At 38.4% G+C, this 11,133-nt stretch overlaps 1 protein-coding gene across 1 annotated transcript in view; it reads right to left on the bottom strand.

Moving 5' to 3' along the window:
• The window catches only part of CCNB3 (cyclin B3), an 85,519-nt gene that overhangs the window by 36,071 nt on the left and 38,315 nt on the right, over window positions 1–11,133 (bottom strand). Inside the window, exons 6-8 of the mRNA XM_011946738.1 lie at window positions 5,647–8,551; window positions 4,531–4,626; window positions 3,207–3,299 (exon numbers count right to left, since the gene is read on the bottom strand). Coding sequence (XP_011802128.1) covers window positions 3,207–3,299; window positions 4,531–4,626; window positions 5,647–8,551 — 3,094 coding nt within the window. The remainder of the gene's footprint in view (window positions 1–3,206; window positions 3,300–4,530; window positions 4,627–5,646; window positions 8,552–11,133) is intronic.

An 11,133-nucleotide genomic window follows, 5' to 3' on the forward strand; every position in this document is an offset into this window, starting at 1 on the left:
ATAAGTATGGCTGTCAACATTATTAGAATTTAAGGAAATAAAAATTAAAACTATGAGGAGATTCCTCTATATACCTATTAGATGGTTAAAATAAAGTACTAGCAAAACCAAGTGCTGACAAGAATGCAGAGCAACCAGAACTCTCATGCACTGGAGGTGAGAATACAAGATGCACAGCCACTCTGTGGCAATTTCTAATTAAGTTAAACATACACTTATCATATGTCCCAATGATCCCACTCCTGTGTACTGACATTAGAAATTAAAACATATCTTCACATAAAAACCTGTACATTAATGTACAGTTTTTTTCACAGTCATCAAAATCTGGAAACAAACTAAATACGCTTCCACAGAAGAATGGATAAACTGTGATATATCCGAACCATAGAATACCACTCAGCAATAAAAAGAATGAATTAATGATATCTGCAACAACTTGAATAAATCTTAAAGGCATCATACTGAATGAAAGAAGCCAGTATCATAAGGTTACATATAATGCAAATCATTTATACAATATTCTTGAAAAGGCAAAGATAGAGAATAGATCAGTGGTTTCCAGAAGTTAGGGAGGTAGGTGTGACTCTAAACAGATAACATAAGGAAGTTTTTATGGCATGATCAAACTGTTCTATTTCCTAATCCTAGTGGTGGTTATACAAATCTATACATATGCTAAAAATTAATAGAACTGTCACACTCTTCAGTATTAATCCCAGAGAAATAAAAACTATATTCCCAAAAAACCTGTATTCAAATATTCATAGTAATTTTATTCTTAATAGTTAAAAACTAGTAACAACCCAAAAGTCCTTCAGTAGGTGAATGGTTAAACATACCATGTGTATTAGTCCATTTTCATACCTCTATGAAGAAATACCTGAGACTGGGTAATTTATAAAGAAAAAGAGGTTTAGTGGACTCACAGCTCCACATGGCTGTGGAGGCCTCACAATCATGGCGAAAGGTGACGGAGCAGCAAAGGCACATCTTACATGGTGGCAGGCAAGAGAGTGTGTGCAGGAGAACTGCCTTTTATAAAACCATCTGATCTCGTGAGACATATCCACTATCACAAGAACAACATGGGAAAAACCCACCCCCGTGATGCACTTACCTCCCACTGGGTCCCTCCCACAACACGTGGGGATTATGGGAGCTGTAATTCAAGATAAGATTTGGGTGCGGACACAGCGAAACTATATTACCGTGGTACATCTGTACCATGGAATACTACTTAGCAACAAAAAGGAATGAACTATTCATACATACAACTTGTATGGATCTCAAGGGAATTATGGTGAGTAGTAAACACCAAGCTCAAAAGGCTATACACTGTATGATTCCATTTATATAACATTCAAGAAATGACAAAATTATAGAGATGGAAAACAAATAATTTGTCAGGGACAGGAAGGAGAGGGAAGGGAGATAGTTGTGGCTAACAAAAAGTGGCATGAGGGATCCTTATGGCGATGGAACAATTCTGTATCTTAACTATGGTAGTGATTACAAAATTAACATGTGAAGAAAATAGACTAAATATTTATTTACACATGTGATCAAATAGACTATACACACCCCCAAATGAGTGCATGTAAAATTGCTGAAATCTAAACAAAGTCTGTGGATTATAACAAAGTCCATTTCCTGACCATGACACTATACTACAGTTATGTCAGATGTCATCTTCGGGATAAACTAGGGTGAAGGGTATACAAGCTCTCTTTGTCCTTTTTTTTTCAATTTCTTATGAATCCATTATTTCAAAACAAATGTTAAAATTTTATGGAACTGTATATCCAAAAAGTCATTTTTGTTATTTGGTTATTTTAAAATAAAAAACCCAAAGAGTTATAAAAGCACTACATATAACTACAGTTATGAAAACAATATGGTATTTTCTAGAACTGAGATTCTCTTTCAAGGGTGTACATTAACATAACTTGTGGAGCTTTATAAAAATATGTGTGCCTGGGCCACATCCCCACAATTCTGATTGGATAAGTCCGGAATAGGACCTGGGCATCTGATTCTGAGGTGCACCCCTAATGGATAACCACTGTTTAAGATGGGGAGATAATATATGCAAACAAATGAGAACAGCGGTTTAGGGTTGTGGGATCACAGGTAATTATAATTTCTTTTTGCTATAATGTACATTTTTATGCAATAACAAAAACTTTAAATAAAAAATATTTAGTTCATCATTCCAGCTGGCAGAGATATTTTTTCTCTGTAAGCCATTTATTTCCTATCCCTACTCCTAGTTTCATGCCATCTAGGAATTTAATGAATACATCTTCTCTGTTCTCATTTACATCACTAATGAGAATGTTAAGCAGAACAAAGTCCAATGGCAGTCACTAGAAATTTCTTTCCAGCTTGGCAATGATAAGCAATCTTTGGGCTCTATTTCACTTATTTAAGATCTACCCATATTTTACTCTTATCTGATTTACTGTTCTCTACCATTTTCATAAGACGAGAGACATTTTCATGCTTTTCTGATGTTCAGATACACTGTGTCCACTACAATTCCTTGGTCTGTCACTCTAAAATGAGCCTGAACCACTCCTCTGATACTTAACAAAGGATATAAAACTATATTGTCTTTTCTTCCTAATTACATACTAAGACTGCTGGGCAAAGACTAACCATGCTGTATGTTTCCTTGCAAACTACACAGCAATTCTTTCAATTCCATTCATTCAACAAATACTTACTGAACCCCCACTATATGCTATGTACTACTCTGGGCTCTCCTTCCTTAGTATAAAATAATAACTAAGTATTCATAGCAGTATTCCCTCAATGTCTAACCTTGGGCAAAGAGCTACCTGTGATGTCCTGTGCCACACTGTACTTCCTATTATCCATTCCACCCAAAGCTTGAAAGACTTTGTCATCGACTCCAATCCAAATCACTAGATACACTTTTACAAGACTTTAAGACTAAATCACTTTTACAAGACTTTAAGAATGATAAAACGACCATACCATCACTGCCTTTTCTAGAAACAGTCTCTCCTTACAATTAGTTCTCACAGTATCTTGCCTCTTAAATCATGAGCTCCTTGAGGGCAGGAACCACGGCTTATTCAACTCTATAGACCCAGTACATTTTTACCATGCTTTTGGCCTGGCAGCCCTGAATGAGAAAGAGAACAGCAGCTCCTTAAAGCAGGAGTTGTCAGGCTTACCTGCACCTCCACCAACCAGTCCACAAGAATGGCCCTCATGTCACTGGTGATTTCAATCTGCTCGTTCATGTAATCTGTAAGTATAAACTGTTCCTGGCATCGATGAGAAAGAAATGTTAATAAATAAACTCTTCTTGTAGTTCAAAATTGTAACTTAACAATTAACTTCTCCCTCATAGTTCTAACTCCTTATTTTCAACTGGTATTAGATAGGGGCAGATCCAAGTATCCTTTTCCAGGCAAGTTGCAGTTATCCTTTGGGAAATAGACACATGTGATATTCAAGTGTCAGAGTGGATATTGAAGAATCCAGGGGGAATAAGGGCAGAAACATACCTATAGCTGTAGACAAATGCCAAAAAGGTTCTGCCCCTTCTTTGCAATTCAATCTAAAGTACAATACCATGCTATGTAGAACAGTACTTCTCAAACTTTAACATACATATGCACTACTTGGGGATCATGTAAAACTTCAGATTCTGATTTAGAAGGTCTGGGATGGGGCTAGGTATCTGCATTTCTAACAAGATCTCAAGTGAAACTGATACTGCTGAACCAAGGCTCACACTTTTATTATAACAAAGATGTCCCTTACTTAGGTATGCCAGAAAAAGTGTGGGCTTTGGAGTCAGTTAATCAATTGCACTCTCTCTATAAAGAGGATAGGTGGATCTGTAGGTGGGTTTCCATCCACCCACCCTCTTATACATGACCTGCTAAAAATTCTACTTGGTAGATAATCCTGGTCCCATCTATTCTGTTGAGAGAGATAGAAGAAACTTTGGAATTGATGAATATTAGTGGTAAAGGAGACTGGCAGATTTCAAAGGAGAAAGAAAATTTCACCAGTTTGGAGAGATGAAACAAAGAATACAATTTTGCATACAATGCCAGAAACATGCATAGGGAAGGAAAAAGATCTCTAAGAACAGCCACTCAGAGACTACTTGACCATTTTTGTGTCTAAGACTGTCTTCTTAGCAATTAGATGTACAGGATTATGGTCTTCAAGGTAATCAGACTTTAGCTCATATCCCAGCTCTACCATATACCACTTACATGACTCTGGGCAGTTTCCTCTATCTGTAAGAGGGAGATAATAATGCCTACCATCATGAAGTCACTGAGAGAATTAAGATAATATCTACAAATCTGTTAGTACAATATCCAACTCACAGAAAGCTACTAATATGTTAGTTGTTGCTATTATTATTTTTATCATCATTATTACCAACCCTTTCAACTTGCATACTGAAGGATGGAATGATGAGGAAATGAAAACTAGAAATCATTGCCCACCCCCAAACCCAAGAAACCTACATACCTCTCTCTCTTTCATGTAACTGAAGATTTCCTTGGCATATATTGGGCTGAAACTTGGATCACTGCTGTCCTCGTCAATATCTTCCCATGGCGTTATCTGCTTAGAAATCACCAAAAAGATATATTACAAGGAGAATTATTCCAAGGAAGACTTAGCACATACATATCAAGGATTACTCCTTTCTCTCCACTGTCTTCTTCTGCTAAGGTGTCTCAAGCCTTGTATATGTTGGGCCACAACACAGTACTCCTTGGCCGTGCAATCCTCATATGGTCCAGTGATCAAGAAATGCCTAGTCTTTGTTGTATATTACCTTCGCTGCCCTAGGAACAAGGGACCCTTTTTATAGGTAAGCTCAAGATTCTCCAAGATGGACATTCTTATTTTACTATTTCAGCTGTGTTACCGGTCTTCTTAGGTCCCTAATTATGTCAATGCTTTGATCTGGCCCAATTCATCTTGGTAGTCTTTTCCTTCCTTCTATATACCTTTACCCAGGTTGTTTTACTACAAAAAGGACATTTCTCCTCCTGCTTGCTAAATATCATCCCTTCATTATTCAAATTTACAATGTAAAGACCACATTTCTTGGGAGATGCTCCTATGAACTTTGCCCATTTTTTTTTACCAAAGCCCATTGTGATGCAAATTACAATTACTAAGAAAGGCAATTTCCTGAATGAAATTACCTGGCCACTACTGCAAAGCCCAAGTATATAGCACAGTAGTCCAGACCCTTGTGGTATTACTGGAATAAATACTTTCTGATTGCTTAGATCTATCACTGTGCCAATCAGGAAGTCAAGAGTTTCTACAATGCCAACTTGATTTAAGAGAAAAATGCCAAAGAACCTGGGAAATGCATTCCATATCATGGGTAACCTCAGGCTATAAACGGTGAGAAGAGATGATTCTGCATCACCTATCATTAAATAAAACCAGAAGTAAACCCAAGAAATATCACCCTCTCACTAGGTAGAGGTATACTCTCAATAACTTACTGTATATGGCTCAACTGCTTAGGAAGGAAAAAAAAAAAAAACCACTTTGCTAGCAGCCACGTCCAGGATATCAAAGAACACTTTATCTAATTTAAGAAGAAAGAGAGATGAATACCTGCTTTGGTGGTCCCTTGGCCTGTGGTGAGAAAGGTTTATCAGAAGCAAATTCACATGCACTGGACTCGGTGGTGGTACTGGACTTGCCCACGCTGGTCATGGTAGCAATGCTGGACTTGCCTGTTATGGATTCAGGAGTGGTGCTAGACACATATGGGCTGGTTCCAACTTGGGGGATCAAGAATGTTTCCAGAAAGGTGTCTTCCTTGCAGGTGGGACTCTTTTGTAAGGCCAATGGCTCCTTGAAGGACAACTCCTTCCCAGTGGTGGGTTTTTCATTCAGAGTTATCATATCTTCGAAGAGGAATGCCTCGTTGATGGTACCAGATTTGCCCATGCTGGTCATGGTAGCAATGCTGGACTTGACTGTTATGGATTCAGGGGCAGTGCCAGACACATTTGGGCTGGTTCCAACTTGGGGAATCAAGAATGTTTTGAGAAAGGTGTCTTTCTTGTAGGTGGGACTCTCTTGTAAGGCTAATGGCTTCTTGAAGGACAACTCCTTCCTAGTGGTGGGTTTCTCATTCAGAGCTATCATATCTTCTAAGAGGAATGCCTCATTGATGGTAGACATCTGCAAGGCTAATGGCTTTTTGAGGAGGGTCTCCTGCTCAATGCTGGGCTTCTCCTGCAAGGTCAAAGTTTCCTTAAAGTGAGCTTCTTTGTCAACAGTGGGCTCCTTGAGGACAGCCTCCTTCTCAATGCTGGGCTCCTCCTGCAAGGCCAAAGGTTCCTTAAAGTGAACTTCTGTGTCAATAGTGGGCTCCTTGAGGACAGCCTCCTTCTCAATGCTGGGCTCCTCTTGCATGGCCAAAAGCTTCTTGAAGAGGGCCTCCCCCTCCTCAATGCTGGGATATCCCTCCAAGGCCAGTGGCTGCTTAATAAGGAACTCCTCTTCACTGATGTTCTCATTCAAAGCCAACTGCTTCTTCAGGAGGAACACTTCTCCCTGAGCAGTGGACTGCTCCTTTAAAGATAATTGCATCTCTATGTTTGTGGCTGCCTCAGCAGAAAGCTCCTTCTTCAGAACCAATAGCTTATTGATAAAGGACTCTTCTTCCCTGGTGCTTTTCTCCTGCAAGGCCAACAGCTTCTTCAAGGAATCCTCTTTGGTATCAGTCTTCTCTTGCAAGACCAAAGCCTTCTGGAAGAGGGACTCACTTTTGTTGGTATGCTTAACATGCAATGAAAATAGTTCCTGAGAGAATTCCTCCTCAGTGATAGTCTTCTCCTGGATGGCCAATGACTCTTTTGAGAGGGACACTTCCTGCAAGGTGGTGTGCTTCTCTTTCAATGCAGATGGTTCCTGGAAGAGGAACTTTTCTTCAGTTGTAGATTTCATCGTAAAGGGCAATAGCTTCTTATAGAGTGACTCCTCCTTGGAAATGATCTTCTGTAAGACCAGTGGCTTCTTTAAGTGGGACATCTTCCACTGAGTAATTTTCTTTTTCCGTACAGACAATGATGTCTCGGTAAGTACTGTCTCCTCAGTTGCAGGGTTCTTCCTAAATGACACTGGCTCCATAAAGAAAGAATTCTTATTTTCACCAATCATATCCTGAAAGTCCAACAGTTCTGGACAGATGGACATCATCTCTTGTATGGTACACTTTTTCTTTAAAGACACTTTTTCTTCTTTAAAGGACAGTGGCTCCTTAATAAGTGACTTCTCTCCAGAGGTGGTCTGTAATACTAGTGGTTTCTTCAAGTGGGACATTGTCCCCTGAGTGGTGTGCTTCCTCTTTAAAATTAAAGGCTTCTTGGTGCAGGGTGCCTCCTCAATGGTACACTTCTTTGTAAAAGTCAAAGTCTCATCAAAAAGTGACTCTTCGGTTGGAGACTTTAGCAAGGATGAGGGCTCCTTTAAGATGGAAACTTCCTCCTGAGTGATATGCTTCTCTTGTATTGCAGATGGTTCCTCGGAAAAGGACTCCTTCTCAGTAGATGGCTTTTCTTTAATGGACAATGGCTTTGTAATGAGCGACTTCTCTCCAGAGGTGATCGCCTGCAATATTAATGGCTTCAGGCAAGACCTCTTCCCCTCAGTCATGTGCTGCTCCTTTAATATTAACGGCATCATGATTGCCTCCTCAGTGCTAGGCTTCTTCTTAAAGGCTAATGGCTCCTTAACAAGGGAATCCTCTTTAAAGTTGGTCTTCTGCAAGGTCAATGATGTCTTCAAGATGGACATCTCATGCTCAGTGGTGTGCTTCTCTTGAAATACAGATAGCTCTTGGAAAAGGGTTGCCTTCTCAGTGGTAGGCTTCTTCTTAAAGGACAATGGCTTCTTAATGGAGGACATCGCTCCGGAGATGGTTGTCTGCAATACTGGTGGCTTCTTAAAGTGGCACATCTTCCCATAAATGGTACATTTCTTCTTTAAAGATGATAGCTTATGGATTGGGATTGACTCCTCAGTTTTAGACTTCTTCTTTAAACTCATTGACTCCATAAGGAAGAAATCCTCTTCAGTATTGACATCCTGCAAAGCCAACAACTCTTCCTGGCAGGACTGCTTCCCCTGACTTGCACACATCTTCTTCTTTAAGGATAATGTCTTCTTGGTGATGGCTGCCTCCTCAGTTTTATGTGTCTTCTTAAAAGTCATTGGCTCTATAACAAACTCATCATCACTGCCACTCTCCTCCTGCAAGGACTGTGGCTTTTCCAATAGGGACAACTCCCCATGATTTGAGGACTTCTTTAAAGATAATGACTTATTGATAAGGGTTTTATCCTCAATAGTGGGTTCCTCTTTTAAAACTAATGGCTTTCTGAAGAGAGATGCCTCCTCAGTGTTGGGTATTTTGGAGGTGTTAGATATGTCTGGAATGAATGGTTTCTCCATAATGTTTGGTACCACGGTAGTAGAGGCTACTACTGGTGTAACTTCCAGCTTATGCCTGTGAAGGAAACAATGTCTGGGTAAGAAAAATGTAGCTCCTAGAATCCTCACCTACCATTTCCTTTTGTTGCTATATTTACTAAAGGTATGAAAGGGGAAGAGGTTTCAACCCCATAAGACAGATTAGAGGGACAAAATCAATAGGTACCATGGTGAATCAACTTAAGTAGTACACTGTATAGTTTCTATGGCCTAGATCCCTACACTTTTCTATAATTTTTCCATTGAAATTCATGTTACGCTTTCTTATATATGCTTCATTACCTTACATACAAAGGCTTTTATTATAATACTTATCACATTGTATGAGTTATCTGTTCATACATCAGTCTCCCTCACTAGCTGCATTTGTCTTTGTCTATCAACCCAACGCATCTGGTAAACTTCAGGTTGAAATTAACATTGTTTGAAGGCTAATGAGAGAGGTGGGCTGATAATTAACATTGGTAGTATCTAACTACATTCCCCTCACTCTGGACTATTAAGGAGATGCTTTCCCAATAGAGGTAATAAAAAGCTCAAAATAAAAACTTGTCACATGTGTCAGATGCAAAGCTTTGTTTTGAATAGGATTGTATATTCAATTAGAGTGATGAATCTGGTGAAACCAAATCACAGGAAGACTAAAGATCAGAATAAGAAGAGAGAGAATTTTAGGCAGATATAATCACCAATCTCAGCAAGAGTAAATACCTTCAAAAGACCAGACATGATATGACTTAGTTCAATATGAAATATGCAGAATGGACATATCCATAGAGGTATATCCATAGCAGAAAGTAGACTAGTGGTTTCCTGAAGTTGGGACAGTGGTAGGAGTAGAAAGGGGGATTGGGAAGGGAAAGGAACTCCTAATAGGTATGGATTTAGTGGACGGGGGGTGTTGAAAAAGTTCTAAAATTAGATAGTGGTGATAGTTGTACAAATCTAGGAACAGAATGAAAACCAACTGATTTGTTAAGGAAAAAAAAGTGTTTCAAAAGGTTCTGCTTGACCAGATAAAGTCCAGGTCCCTTCTGATAACTTTTAGAAAAGATCTTTAGATAGTCTAGCTATGGTAAGAACATGCACTCTGGAGCTAGACTGCCTGGATTCAAATCCTGGCTCCTCCACTTACTTACTGGGTGACCTTGGGTAAGTTAACTCTCTGTGCTTCAGTTTTTTCCACCTATAAAATGGGGATCACACTGTCTCCTTCATAGGCTTATTGTGAAGATTCAACAAATTAATATGCTCAAAAACACTTAAAGGAATGTTATAAACAACTGAATGTCAATAAATTAGTTAATTGAGATGAAATGGACAAATTCCTAGGAAGACACAAACTACCAAAACTGACTCAAGAAGAAAACAGAAAATCTGAATAGACCTATATAACAAGATATCAAATCAATTATCAAAAACTACTCACAAAGTAAAGTCCAGGCCCAAATGGCTTCAATTCTATCCAAGCATTTAAACAATTAATACTAGTTCTTCATTAACTCTTCCAAGAAATACAAAAAGTGGGAAGTTTCTAACTCATTCTATGAGGTCGGTATTACTCTGATACCAAAAACAGACAGACACCACTAGAAAACTACAGACCGATACCTCTTATGAATATAAATACAAAAATCCTCAGCCAAATACTGCAAACCAAATCCAGCAACATATAAAAGGATTATACACCACAACCAAGTGGGATTTATCCCAGGAATGCAAGATTAATTTAACACCCAAAACTCAATTTGTGTACTACATCATATTAATGGAATAGAAAACAAAAACTACATGATCATCTCAAAAGATCCAGGAAAATCATTTGACAAAATCTAACCCTCTTTCATGATAAAAAGCACTTAACAAACAAGGAATAGAAGGGAGGTTCCTCAACCTGACAAAGGGTATCTACAAAAAACCCAAAGCTAACATTGTACTTGATGGTGAAAGACTGATACTTTCCCCCTAAGATCAGGGAGAAAATAAGAATGTCCAACTCTTGATACTTCTATTCAACATTGTACTAGAGGTTGTAGCCAGGGAAAGTAGGCAAGAAAGCTAAATAAAAGGCATCCAGTTTGGAAAAGTAAAACTATCTGTATTCACAGATGACATGATCTTATATAGAGAAAATCCTAAGGAATACACACAGAAACTATTAGAATGAACATCTTCATCAAGATTCCAGGACACAAAATCAATATACAAAAACCAAATGTGTTTCTATATACTTGCAATGAATAATCTGAAAATGAAATTAAGTAAACAATTCCATTTACAATAGTGTCAAGAAGAAAATGCTAAGAAATAAATTTAACAAAATAAACATAAAACTTACACTCTGGAAACTGTAAAAACCATTGAAAAAACTAAATATCTAAATAGATATCCATATTCATGAATTAGAAAACTTAATATTGTTAAGATGTCAGGCTGGACACAGTAGCTCATGCCTGTAATCCCAGCACTTTGGGAAGTTGAGGTGGGCAGATCACTTCAGGTCGGGAGTTTGAGACCATTCTGCCCAACATAGTGAAACCCTGACTCTATAAAAATACAAAAAAAAAAAAAAAAGAGAGAGAGAGAGAAAGAAAGACA

The sequence above is a fragment of the Colobus angolensis genome, unplaced genomic scaffold, assembly GCF_000951035.1.
Source record: "Colobus angolensis palliatus isolate OR3802 unplaced genomic scaffold, Cang.pa_1.0 Scaffold252, whole genome shotgun sequence".
Lineage (NCBI taxonomy): Eukaryota > Metazoa > Chordata > Mammalia > Primates > Cercopithecidae > Colobus > Colobus angolensis.